At 48.1% G+C, this 14,666-nt stretch overlaps 1 protein-coding gene across 2 annotated transcripts in view; it reads right to left on the bottom strand.

Annotated features, from left to right (window-relative positions):
- The window catches only part of ATXN10 (ataxin 10), a 345,162-nt gene that overhangs the window by 194,077 nt on the left and 136,419 nt on the right, over positions 1 to 14,666 (bottom strand). For both annotated transcript variants that reach the window (XM_063928886.1, XM_063928887.1), the window contains exon 4: positions 3,331 to 3,427. In XM_063928886.1, the coding sequence (XP_063784956.1) occupies positions 3,331 to 3,427 (97 nt within the window). The remainder of the gene's footprint in view (positions 1 to 3,330; positions 3,428 to 14,666) is intronic.

The following is a 14,666-nucleotide window of genomic DNA, read 5'->3' on the forward strand; positions in this document are numbered from 1 at the left end:
ATAATGCCTGCTACAGCTAGTTCCCAGGAGAAGTCCTCCCCGGCTTCTACTAAATCCACCGCATGACGCTGGGGCTCCACTGAGGGAGTACGCCCCAGTGGGGGCACGTCTTCGACTCTTCAGCCACATCTGGGTTCAATCAGACGTGGATCCTCGGGTGATGGAAATTGTATCCCAAGGATACAAGCTGGAATTCGAAGAGGTGCCTCCACGCCGATTTTTCAAATCGGCTTTACTAGCTCCTCCCCCAGAGAGGGAGATAGTTTTAGCTGCATTTCAAAAGCTGTATCAACAGCAAGTGATTGTCAAGGTTCCCCTAGTTCAACAGGGGAAGGGGTACTATTCAACCCTATTTGTGGTCCCGAAACCGGATGGCTCAGTCAGGCCCATTTTAAATCTAAAATCCCTAAACCTGTACTTGAAAAAGTTCAAATTCAAGATGGAATCGCTTCGGGCGGTTATCTCCAGCCTGGAAGGGGGGATTTTATGGTGTCACTAGACATAAAGGATGCATACCTTCATGTCCCCATATATCCCCCTCATCAGGCGTACCTGAGATTCGCTGTACAGGACTGTCATTACCAGTTTCAGACGTTGCCGTTTGGGCTTTCCACGGCCCCGAGGATTTTCACCAAGGTAATGGCGGAAATGATGGTGCTCCTGCGCAGGCAGGGAGTCACAATTATCCCATACTTGGACGATCTCCTGATAAAAGCAGGATCGAGAGATCAGTTGCTGAAAAGCGTGTCGCTCTTCCTGAGAGTGCTGCAGCAACATGGCTGGATTCTGAATCTACCAAAGTCACAGTTGGTTCCAACGACTCGGCTATCTTTCTTAGGCATGATTCTGGACACGGAACAAAAGAGGGTTTTTCTCCCGATGGAAAAAGCCCAGGAACTCCAGAACATGGTCAGAGACCTGTTAAAACCGAAAAGAGTGTCAGTCCATCAATGCACTCGAGTACTGGGAAAGATGGTGGCGACTTACGAGACCATCCCCTTCGGCAGGTTTCATGTGAGGACATTTCAGTGGGACCTTCTGGACAAGTGGTCCGGGGTCCCATCTTCAAATTAATCAGAAAATAAGCCTGTCCCCCAGGGCCAGGGTGTCTCTCCTGTGGTGGCTGCAGAGTGCTCACCTTCTAGAGGGTCGCAGGTTCGGCATTCAAGACTGGGTTCTGGTGACCACGGACGCGAGCCTCCGAGGATGGGGAGCAGTCACACAAGGAAGAAATTTTCAGGGAACATGGTCAAGCCAGGAGGCTTGTCTACATATCAACATACTGGAATTAAGAGCCATATACAACGGCCTACGACAAGCGGAGAATCTTCTTCGCGACCTAACGGTTCTGATTCAATCAGACAACGCCACAGCTGTGGCTCATGTAAACCGCCAAGGCGGGACAAGGAGCAGAGTGGCAATGGCGGAAGACACAAGGATTCTGCGTTGGGTGGAAAATCACGTAAGCGCTCTGTCAGCAGTCTTCATTCCGGGAGTGGACAACTGGGAAGCAGACTTCCTCAGCAGACACGATCTCCATCCAGGAGAGTGGGGACTGCATCAAGAAGTTTTTGCAGAGATAACAAGTCTTTGGGGACTTCCTCAAATAGACATGATGGCGTCACGCCTCAACAAGAAGCTTCAGAGTTATTGTGCCAGGTCAAGCGACCCTCAGGCAGTAGCGGTAGACGCCCTGGTGACACCATGGGTGTTTCAGTCGGTCTATGTATTCCCTCCTCTTCCTCTAACTTCCAAAATATTGAGAATCATAAGAAGAAAAAGAGTGCAGACAATACTCATTGTTCCAGATTGGCCTCGAAGGGCCTGGTATTCAGATCTTCAGGAGATGCTCACAGAAGATCCATGGCCTCTTCCTCTCAGGGAGGACCTGTGGCAGCAGGGGCCCTGCGTGTTCCAAGACTCACCGCGGTTAAGTTTGACGGCATGGCGGTTGAACACTGAATACTAGCTGAGAAAGGTATTCCGGAGGAAGTCATCCCTACTCTGATAAAGGCTAGGAAGGAGGTGACGGCGAAACATTATCACCGTATCTGGAGGAAGTATGTTTCTTGGTGTGAAGCCAAGAATGCTCCTACGGAAGATTTCCACCTGGGCCGTTTTCTCCATTTTCTACAGACAGGAGTGGATATGGGCCTGAAGTTAGGCTCCATTAAGGTACAGATTTCGTCCCTATCTATATTCTTTCAGAAGGAATTGGCTTCTCTCCCAGAAGTCCAGATTTTTGTAAAGGGAGTGCTGCACATCCAGCCTCCTTTTGTGCCCCCCAGTGGCACCATGGGACCTTAACGTGGTGTTACAGTTCCTTACGTCACACTGGTTTGAACCTCTTCAAACAGTTGAGTTGAAATTTCTCACTTGGAAAGTGGTCATGTTGTTAGCCTTGGCATCTGCGAGGCGGGTGTCCGAATTGGCGGCTTTGTCTCACAAAAGCCCCTATCTGATTTTCCATGTGGATAGAGCAGAGTTGAGGACTCGTCCTCAATTTCTGCCTAAGGTGGTTTCATCGTTTCATATGAACCAACCTATTGTGGTGCCTGTGGCTACGGGGGACTGGGAGGATTCCAAGTCTCTTGATGTAGTCAGGGCCTTAAAAGTTTATGTAGCCAGGACGGCTCGGGTTAGGAAAACAGAGGCACTGTTTGTCCTGTATGCAGCCAACAAGGTTGGTGCCCCTGCTTCTAAGCAGACTATTGCCCGCTGGATCTGTAACACGATTCAGCAGGCTCATTCTACGGCTGCCGGTTCCAAATTCGGTAAAGGCCCATTCCACTAGGAAGGTGGGCTCTTCTTGGGCGGCTGCCCGAGGCGTCTCGGCATTACAGCTGTGCCGAGCAGCTACTTGGTCGGGTTCAAACACTTTTCCAAATTCTACAAGTTTGATACCCTGGCTGATGAGGACCTCATGTTTGCTCAATCGGTGCTGCAGAGTCATCCGCACTCTCCCGCCCGGTCTGGAGCTTTGGTATAATCCCCATGGTCCTTACGGAGTCCCCAGCATCCTCTACGGACTAGGAGAAAAAGATTTACCGTTAGGTTTAAAATCTTATTTTTTCAAGATTTTTGTTCTAATACAAGGGATTTATTTAAAGCCTACACCCAGCGTATTGTCTGCCTGCCATAGACCGCAGTATGGTACAAATAACGCTTATGGTTGTTAGAATTTGTTCTGGGTTATCTCCGAACATAGAAACTGAATAAATCTTATCAATGAAGAACAGTTGGATTACAAATTGTGCCCGCCACAAAATTGCTAACTCTAAGACAGGGGATTTAGTGCATCAGATGGAAAAGCGGCTAGTTCATACTTACAGGAAGAGATGTGGAAAAGCCTGCTTCCAGATGCTATTCTGGGAATCCTGGTTCCCTCCTGCAACATTGCCAAGGAACTGAAGGCCGCAGCGGAAAGCTGAAAACGCAAAGAGAGAAATTATTTCATTACAAATAAAAAAATACATATATACACTGTATAAAGTCTTGAAACAGAAATATTCTATAATGCAGAAGCAAATGATTTATAAGCAGAGAACAATTCCGCTGAACACTCCTCTATTTTGCGTTGCACTGAAGACGTTGGACTGCCCACTAGCGTAGCGTAATCAAAGTGCCTCCACACTCACGAGTATTTTGATTCATTGGAATGACCCTGCATAAGCCTTGTCTAAAACGTGCTTATACAGTATGTTTCACTTGGGTCAGTCTCCATTATTGTACAACTGTTGTGAACTGGATGGAGCTGTAATTAAAGTATTAGGGGTATATTCAATTGAAGTCGGATCGATTCCGACATTCATTTGTCGGAATGGATCCGACCTGGGCTATTCAATGTCATCTCAATTCGACTTTTAAAAAATTTGAATTGAGATACGGAAGCTGAGACAGGGGAGAGCCACAGGCAGACGGGGAGAGCAGCGCTACAGCGCTACTCTCCACCATCTCCCCCCCGTCTCTCTGCCTCTCCCCGTCCCTCATCACAGCCGCCGCTCACGGCAGCATCCACCCGGCTCCAGCAAGCGAGGTCTCACTTCCTGGAGCCGGGTGGACGCTGCTGTGAGCGGCGGCTGTGACATCCTCCAGCGCTGCTCTCCATCTGCCCGCGGCTCTGCCGGTCTCAGGTCACTCATCTCACTTCGACTTTTTTTAAAGTCGAATTGAGATGGTCGAAAAGGGGGCCAAAACCCCCCGTTTTCGACACAAGCACGTGGATCGGCAGCTATTCCGCCTATCCATGTTCTTTTCGACAAGTCGAATTCCTCGACTAGTCGAATAATTTGGGGTTAGATTGAATAGGTCGGAACCCCTTCTGACCTAAAAAAAGTCGAAAACTGACGTCTTTTCGACAGACGGCAGCATTCGACATCAATTGAATACACCAGTAGACTCTAAACATCAGTTGACTTAGTAGTATGGCAACATCAAAATATTTTTTTTTTATCAATAGTGTTAATTGAATTAAAAGTAATAAACAAATAGGGGTACATTAAAAAAAAAAAAAAAAAAGGGAACAACATGCGGGGTACAAGCAAATATCCCATGGTGACATGCACCGCTCAAATACTAAAGCGTTATTAACTCATCAATTTACAACAAATATGAGAGCACATAAGAAGAACCCTGAGAAATACATCACAAAGTCTCCAAGAAATCTACAACATTTAAACTTGCACAAAAAAGAAGAGACATAGCAAGGAAAACTAGTAATAGGAGAAAAAAGGGATAAGAGAAGAAAAAGGGAAGAAAGAGAAAAGAAGGATAAAGGAGAAAGAGAGAAGGAAATGTCAGGTGCATGGCACAGATAAAACAAAAAGTCACGAAGTCAGAACAATAGGTGTGCTATATATAAAAGATTGTCCGTTTCTAAGTCTTCACCCCACTTAAACCATTTCATGAGGGGCTAAGAGGCCGAAGAAGAGTATGTACAGTCAGCCGTTTCATAGAGATAGTGCTTATCAATTTTATTTATCATAGCAAGGCTAAAGGTCGATGTTGATCTCCAAAGTTGAGCTATGGCTGCTTTTGTCGATATTAAAATATGGCCCAGTAAAAATGCATCCCCTTTAGAAAATAACCCTGAATGCTAATGAAACAGGGCAATTACAGAATCAACAAGGACATCTACTCCTAGCACCTCTTTAATAAGCTAAAACACATTGGCCCCACGGACTGCAGCATTGGGAAGGTACAGAAAATGTGATAAAGGATACCTACACATCCGCATTGTCTCCAACAATATTTTGAGGCAGAAGGCCAAATTCGATGTTGTCTTTCCGGAGTAAAAAACGAGATTTATGGTAAGAACTTACCGTTGTTAAATCTCTTTCTGCGAGGTACACTGGGCTCCACAGGGAATGACATTGGGGTGTAGAGTAGGATCTTGATCAGAGGCACCAACAGGCTCAAAGCTTTGACCTTCTTCCCAGAATGCCTAGCGCCGCCTTCTCTATAACCCCGCCTCCGTGCACAGGAGCTCAGTTTTTGTTAACCAGTCCAATGCAGTAGCAGGCAAAAGAGACGACAACTGTTAGTAGCCACATACACTATACTCCTCACGACAGGAGAAGGTGTCAGCGGCTAATGCCTTACCAACCCAAAGAAGCTAAGTGCGTCAGGGCGGGCGCCCTGCGTAACCCAGTGTATCTTGCAGAAATATATTTAACTGTAAGTTCTTACCATAAATCTCATTTTCTGCAGCGGGGTACACTGGGTTCCACAGGGAATAACATCGGGGATGTCCTAAAGCAGTAACTCATGGGAGGGGACGCACTGTAGCGGGCACAAGAACCCGGCGTCCAAAGGAAGCATCCTGGGAGGTGGATGTATCGAAGGCATAGAACCTTATGAACGTGTTCACTGAGGACCACATAGCCGCCTTGCACAACTGTTCAAGGGTCGCACCACGGCGGGCCGCCCAAGAAGGTCCAACCGACCGAGTAGAATGGGCCTTGATGGTACCAGGAGCTGGAAGGCCAGCCTGTACATAAGCATGTGCAATCACCATTCTAATCCATCTGGCCAGGGTCTGCTTGTGAGCAGGCCAGCCACGTTTGTGAAAACCAAACAGAACAAAGAGAATCCTACTTCCTAATGGAGGCAGTTCTCTTCACGTAGATACGGAGAGCCCGTACCACATCCAAAGACAGTTCTTTGGAAGACATATCAGGAGAGGCAAAGGCCGGAACCACAATCTCCTGATTAAGGTGGAAAGAAGACACCACCTTAGGTAAATAACCGGGACGTGTTCTAAGAACCGCCAGGTCACGGTGAAAAATCAGATATGGTGACCTACAAGACAAGGCACCCAAATCTGACACCCGTCTAGCAGAGGCAATAGCCAGCAGAAACAATACCTTAAGAGAAAGCCACTTAAGGTCTGCAGATTCAAGAGGCTCAAACTGAGACCCTTGCAACGCCTACAGAACCACTGAGAAGTTCGATAGACTTCTTGGAAAGCAGCCACTAACCCCTATTGCATACTGTAACTGAAGCCGCTGCGGCCGCTGTAATAAATCCTTTACCTACGTACTCTGTACCCAGTTAGCGTACACAGTCCTGTACTGTGCACGCACTTTGCGTACACACGCCGGAATAGCCGTGCAGCTTACACTCAGTGCATACACACAGACCGACACGCTGAGAGCACGAGGCAGCTCTAGGTGTGGCAATTACACTATACAAACGCTCAACAGAAACTGAATGCGACACCAGTATTTGATTGTAAGTTGTGGTCCAAAGCAGCAACAAGTAATAATATATTTGAAAAAGGGGGTTACAATAAGTTACAATATAAATGGTACAACACAATACAATTCAATCACAGAGAGAGAGTCACACCCAATGATACGTACGCTTTGTCGCTTGCGCCACCCGTATCCAGTCCCCATTCGTCTGGCGAGACGACCTATGAGTCTTTAAAAATCAGAGAGAGAGAGAGAGAGAGAGAGAGAGAGAGAGAGAGAGAGAGTGAGTGACCGGCCCAGGTGCAAGGTTTATATACCCTTGCCCAAAATACAATACAATGGGGTTGTATGCTCTCCACTGATTGGTTGGAGGGATGGTCATTTACAGTACAGGAGAGGTCATTGGTCGGTTTGAAGAGATGGGCGATGCCTTGATCCAGGGGTGTGTACAGCTGGTCAGCTCTGGATTCCCACCGCATACCAAGTACATAATAAACACAAATATACCTTTAATCTGCCTTTGCGAATAACTATTCGCAACGACATGCGATCTTCTCCAAACCAACACCGGATTATTACTCATAATTATCCGTACACATAGATACCATGCATGATGCTCTGATCAGTTACTGTCCCCTCGCATACTGTAAAGGTGTATAATTCCCTTGTTGTGCCTTGTAAATAAGTAAAAGTTGCATGAGGGGAAAGGGGAGACTATGTGTAATGTGTGTACTAAGTTTGGGAAATATGTAATGTGTGACAGATATTTCCATGTTCATTAGGTTACTTTGTTATGTTATCTCCAGGCAACATGATCCTACACATGAAATGACCAACCATTCTCAAGATGCACACAAATATAAATAAATATATATATATATATATATATATATATATATATATATATAAGTGTTTCCCTGCTATTATATCTATCTTTCAAAGGTTTTCTAGACTGCAGGCTGCCTCTAGTTAATAATTTGCAACCGCAGGCTTGTGTGTATCTATTGGGATATTTGTCTCCCATTGTTCTGGCCCCCACCAAACGATGACTTGTCCGGTTTGTGTTTGTCTTTCTTCACAGACCAGGGGGTCTGTTCAAACATTGGAGTGAACAAGACATTGTGTTGGAAGGATGTGCATGTTTGGTTAGATTAGTGTGTGTGTGAACAGTGACTCGACACACGCTGGGCACTGTGGCATGTAATCATTTCCATTGCAAGTAAGAATCTTTCTGTAATTGCTCATACCATGCCCGTACGCGCACTCCCGTGGGAGGCGATTGTACGCAATTTGCGAGTATGCGCACGCATGGCAAACTGAGTACATGCATGGATGCCATCTGTGTGGTGTTTGCATGTGGTGTGTGTATTGCAATATTTTTCTACTTCGACACCACCGACAAGTGCCAAGGAGCCACCGGCAGAACATAACGAGGTTGAATCCGCAACACACCCTGAGTGAACGTATGCACATCAGGTAAGGTCGCAATTTTTCTCTGAAACCAAACCGACAAGGCAGAAATATGAAACTTGATGGAGGTCAGACGAAGGCCCAAGTCCAGGCCTTGTTGTAGAAAGGCCAAAAGTTTGGCCGTACTAAACTTATAAGCATCATGATTGTTAGATGCGCACCAAGCAAAGTAAGAATTCCAGACCCTATGATAAATCCGAGCAGAAGCCGGTTTCCAGGCCTTTAACATGGTTTGAATGACCGCCTCAGAAAATCCTTTGGAACTTAAGACGGAAGCTTCAAGAGCCACGCCGTCAAAGCCAATCAGGCTAAATCCTGATATACACAGGGGCCCAGAACAAGGAGATCTGGGCGCTGCGGAAGTAGAAGGGGACGCTCTATCGAGAGACCCTGAAGGTCTGAGAACCAATGCCGTCTGGGCCAAGCTGGAGCAATCAGAAGTAGGATTCATCCTTCTTGCTTGAACTTCCTTATTATTCTGGGCAGGAGTGACACTGGAGTGAATACGTATGGCAGCCGAAAGTTCCATGGAATTGCCAGTGTGTCCACGAACGCTGCTTGAGGATCCCTTGTCCTTGCTCCGAAGACCGATACCTTGTGATTGTGTCGAGATGTCATCAGGTCCACATCTGGAAGGCCCCACTTGTCCACGAGGAGTTGAAACACTTCTGGATGGAGGCTCCACTCTCCGGTGTGTACGTCCGGACGACTGAGAAAGTCCGCTTCCCAGTTTTGGGACCCCCGGAATTAGCACTGCCGATTTGGCTGGCAGATGGCGTTCCACCCACTGAAGAATCCGTGATACTTCCCTCATTTGCATGCGGCTTCGAGTGCCGCCTTGATGATTTATGTACGCCACCATGGTGGCGTTGTCCGACTGTACTTGAACAGGCCTGTTCTGTATCAGATGCTGGGCCAAGTTCAGAGCATTGAACACTGCCCGCATTTCCAAAATGTTTATCGGGAGGAGAGACTCCTCCTTGGTCCACCGACCCTGAAGGGAATGTTGCTCCAACACTGCGCCCCAACCTCTCAGACTGGCATTCGTCGTCAGGAGGACCCAGCTGGAGATCCAGAAGGGACGACCCCTGCTCAATCGATGGTCCTGCAGCCACCAGCTCAGTGACAGACGGACCTCCGGAGAAAGGTGATCATGTGAGACCTGATCCGGTGAGGCAGGCCATCCCACTTGGCTAGGATCAGTTTCTGTAGAGGGCGGGAGTGGAATTGAGCGTACTCCACCATGTCGAACGCCGACACCATGAGACCTAGCACTTGCATCGCCGAGTGTAGCGACACTTGCGGACGAGATAGGAAGCATTGAATCCTGTCCTAAAGGTTCAGGACCTTCTCCTGATACAAGAACAACCTCTGGTTGTGAGTGTCCAACAATGCCCCTAGGTGCACCATGCTCTGAGCAGGGACCAGGGAAGACTTCTTCCAGTTGATGAGCCACCCGTGGGCTTGCAGAAACTGGAGCGTCAAATCCAGATGACGTAGCAGAATTTCTGGGGAATTTGCCAGGATCAACAAGTCGTCCAGATATGGGAGGATCCTGACCCCTTGACGGCGGAGTACAGTCTTAGGCGGGCGAGGGTTATATTTCTGTTTAGTCAGTGATTGGTTCAATTGCTGTAACTGATTGGACAGGTGATCTGCCCATGGCGGATTAGCCGCAGGGAACATAAGCGGTTGTACCGGCATATGGGACCTCATAGGGGGCGTACTCAACGTGGAGAAAGTAGCCAGAGGTGGGTCATTTTGAACCCCCGTTGCTACAGTCCCACTGGGGGGTAGGGATCCCCCAGAATCTGAACCCTCAGCTGCTATATTTTCCTCTAACGTGTCTGTAGCGTCACCACCACGCAATGTGGGATCAGCCCCAGCTCAGTCGCCCCTTGTAGCTGACATAACTGAAAGCTCAGTCTATGGGCAACCCAGTACAATATCAGCAGCCTAATACCTTAACAAGAATCCCCTGTGCAGTGTAAACACAAACAGAGAAATCAAGAGGTATATGGTGACTGAAAATCACAGAGAAAAATACACAATACACAATATCCTGTGAAACATCTACTAGAATGAGGTGGGCGGGCATCGGGAGGCCACTATGGGCACCGGGCGAGTATCGGAAGGCCACTATGGCAGCTATGTCTATCCCAACTGAAGTGCACCCGGCGTATAAGACGACCCCCCCACTTGGAGGCATGTTTTTCAGGGCAAAAAAGTAGTCTTATACGCCAGCAAATACTGTATATTAAATAATAACCTTAACACACAGAACCCTCAGGGCACAGAATATAGGGAGAGCAATCTGAGTGAGATACACGAAATGGAAGTCACGCAGCGGCTGTATATTCACACACATATACAATGCAGAAATTGTAACATGCAATAACACTGCACTGGACTAGCAATACTAAGTAATACTAAGTATAGCACACTCAAAAGATATATCAATGCACAGTAAATACTGGATGTATATCACAGGGTACTTGTACTATATAACCCTGACTAAATGCACTATTTCTTAACTAACACTGTCAGTAGACATGTAGAATACTTAAAATGCCCTGTAAAATGCAAGTGTCCTGTAAAATGCAGAGCGCTGACATGCAGGCGGCTTTACAAAGGAGGTTTTGCCCAAACAGTCCCAGGATCAGCTCAGCATGTAGAAATGGTGCCCAAACGCTGACAGGGAGTGAGGGAGAGAGAGAGATGCAGCTCCAGGGCGGGAACATTTACTCTAAATGGTGCCCTGGGGCTGGGGGAGGGGCTACAGGTCAAAGCCTTATACCCCTGCTGGACTTCACCACCGGGTACTGCAGACAATGGGGGTAATTCAGAGTTCATCGCAGCAGCAAATTTGTTAGCAGTTGGGCAAAACCATGTGCACTGCTGGGGGGCAGATGTAACATGTGCAGAGAGTTAGATTTGGGCGGGTTATTTTGTTTCTGTGCAGGGTAAATACTGGCTGCTTTATTTTTACACTGCAATTTAGATTTCAACCTGAACACACCCCACCCAAATCTAACTCTCTCTGCCTATGTTATATCTGCCCCCCCCCCCCGCAGTGCACATGGTTTTGCCCAACTGCTAACAAATTTGCTACTGCGAACAACTCTGAATTACCCCCAATGTAACAAACTGTTTTTAGTAAAACCGACCTGTGCCCTAGCCCTGGTGGTCTAGTGGGGTCCCTGTACTACCACAGTGTCAACACCGGCCCGCGGATCGCGGTTTACAGCGGGTCCCGCCTGGGGGACCCTCTTACCTCCTCTCAAAGTGCGGCCATGCGATCCTGGAGTGCTGCGGCGGGGTGTGTGACTAACTGAAGCAAACCGGACCCAGGGCTGTTTCTAGCCAATATGGCTCCCAGTGCGAGATTTCAAAATGCCCCCCCCCCCCCCCCCCCATTGCTATAAAAAAAAAATGCGCCCCCCCCCCCCCCATAGCTATAAAAAGAAAAAGCATGCGCACGCTCCCGACAAGGGTGTGTGGCCTGATTAAAATGGGCGTGGTCTCATTAAAGTGGGCGTGGCCTCATCTGATATCATCACGGCCACCACAGGAAAAAAAAAAAAAGTCCCCATTTTACACAGTATGGCAGGCACGTGTCCCCATTTTACACAGTATGGCAGGCACGTGTCCCCATTTTACACAGTATGGTAGGCACGTGTCCCCATTTTACACATTACAGCAGGCAAGTGTCCCCATTTTACATAGTACGGCAAGCACGTGTCCCCATTTTACACAGTATGGTAGGCAAGTGTCCCCATTTTACAAAGTGAGGCAGGCAGGTGTCCCCATTTTACACAGTACGCAGGCATGTGTCCCCATTTTAAACAGCGCAGCAGGTAGGTGTCCCCATTTTACACAGCACGGCAGGCAGGTGTCCCCATTTCACACAGCACGGCAGGCAGGTGTCCCCATTTTACACAGCACGGCAGGCAGGTGTCCCCATTTTACACAGTACGCAGGCAGGTGTCCCCATTTTACACAGCACGGCAGGCAGGTGTCCCCATTTTACACAGTACGCAGGCAGGTGTCCCCATTTTACACAGCGCGGCAGGCAGGTGTCCCCATTTTACACAGTACGCAGGCAGGTGTCCCCATTTGAAACAGTGCGGCAGGCAGGTGTCCCCATTTGAAACAGTGCGGCAGGCAGGTGTCCCCATTTGAAACAGTGCGGCAGGCAGGTGTCAAGTGGGGGGGGGGAGGAAGGGAGAGAGAGAGAGAGAGAGAGAGAAAGAGAGAGAATGGAGAGAGGAGAGAGAGAGACTACTTACAGATAGAAGATCTTTCCGCTCTTCGGGTCGGGCCGCCTCACCTCCCTCGCGCCGGCCGCCTCCTCCAACGCTTGTCTGCTCCTCCTCCCTGGCTTGTCTGCTCCTTCTCCCTCTTGAGTACTCCTGCTGGGGGGGGGGCGGTGTTTCGCGGAATGACGCGATTGCGTCGTGATGTCACGACGCAAACATGTCATTCTGCGAAACTCCGCCCCCCGAGCAGGAGTGCTCGGGAAGAGGGAGGAGGGAGACATAAGTACATGCAAAGTGCCGTGGCGAGCGCCCCGTGCGGTTGCACGGCTCGCCTGCCGCAAGAAACGGCACTGACCGGAGCCTCCGCTGTAAGTACCCGGCAACTAGGGCGCAGAAGTATACAGCGCCACTGGGGGAGGTGATGGAGCTGCAGCAGGAGATGTCTGACTGACATCTAACACTCACAGTGTCTCTGCTGCAGCCCTTGAAGTCTTCAAAGTTCTTTTAAGAAAGCTCTTCTGAGGGCTGCTGGAGCAGCCCACCTGTTGTATGCCTTCACTGCATGGCACCAACTACAAAACTGAGCTCCTGTACACGGGGGCGGGGTTATAGAGGAGGCGGCGCTATGCATTCTGGGAACAGTCAAACCTTTTAGCCTGTTGGTGCCTCGGATCAAGATCCTACTCTACACCCCAATGTTATTCCCTGTGGAGCCTAGTGTACCCCGCAGCAGAAATAAGCTCTGTGACACAATTAATACTACCTTTCATTATGGTTCACACATTTAGATATTTTGAAACATAAACGAGAAATCCGGTCCCAATCATCAACCGTAAGGGATCTAGCGAGGTCTACTTCCCATTTTGTCTGGGATGGCAATTTCCCTTTTTTGGTACCCATGAGCAGGTATAGGTAACACCAAAAGATTCCACCTCTACTACGTGATGCTTGCTAACGGGAACAGATCGGCTTCAGAGAAGCTGAGGAATCAACATCAAAGTATTTCAATAATGGAGTTAAAACAACTATTAACCAAACGGGTCAGCAGAATGTTCACAAAATCTTTCAGACGACTGCTCTGATCTTGTGGGAGGCAGTGACCTGTCTGTGTCAGTGCAGAGCAGCATGAGACCAACGTGTGACATGATGTGAGGTGGGGAATGGAGGCAGCAGGAAGCCACAGACTGAGAGTTATATAGTGGAAGGTGCAGGGTCCCCAGCAGCACAGAGTATATCAGGAGATGAGTGATGTGCCAGTGAGGACAGGGCTGCATGTGACAGGGGCAGTGACATGATGTGAGGAGAGGAATGGAGTCAGCAAGAAGCCAGAGACTGAGAATTATATAGTGGGAGGTGCAGGGTCCCCAGCAGCACAGAGTATATCAGGAGATGAGTGATGTGTCAGTGAGGACAGGGCTGCATGTGACAGGGGCAGTGACATGATGTGAGGAGGGGAATGGAGGCAGCAGGAAGCCACAGACTATTTTTTTTCCACCCTCCATGTACTGTATACCGGTATTTGTCTGAATATTTGAATGATGTACATTTATTTTTAATTTATATAAATGAAGTTACATATATTCTACTTGTTTATACGTCCATCTATAAAGAGTTGTATGTAAAACATATACATCTGTGTTACTGCTAGTCGTGTGCTAGGGCAACTTTTTTCCTTTGCACAGTTTTCCCACATATAATAGGGATTGAGGATTACCTTACCTCCCCGCAGCTGGAGTCACATACCCTCACAGGGAGCGCAGTCTATCCAAAACTTTGCGTAACTGCGTATAATGTGCCAGGGCTTTCAAAAGTAGGACTGAGATCATTGTGATAAGCCGGGCTCCCTAGCTGCCACCGTAATTTACTGCTCATTCCAGGTCTATCGTTGACAACCTGAAACCCCCCCCCCAGCAGAATGACTCTTAATAAATCTCATTTGTTCTATCCCAGCTCTGTTTTATTCTACTTGTATACAGACGTTTGAAACAAGATGAGGCCTACAGACAGCAAGAGGAACCTTTCAATGACAAAAGCAGCACAAGCTCAAGATTAGGATTCCAGAGAAACGAATAGGGTCAACCACGTCTCTACATGAGCACGACCAAGAATAACCAGCAGACCTGGAGAAGTGCGGGGAGACTGCAAGTTACGTCAAACGTGTCCCTCCTCCAAGCACTCTAATCATTTTGTGCAAGTGGGTAGTTTTAATTTGAAGTAAAAAAATAAAATAAAAAAAATACAG

Source organism: Pseudophryne corroboree, chromosome 6, assembly GCF_028390025.1.
Source record: "Pseudophryne corroboree isolate aPseCor3 chromosome 6, aPseCor3.hap2, whole genome shotgun sequence".
NCBI classification, from domain to species: domain Eukaryota; kingdom Metazoa; phylum Chordata; class Amphibia; order Anura; family Myobatrachidae; genus Pseudophryne; species Pseudophryne corroboree.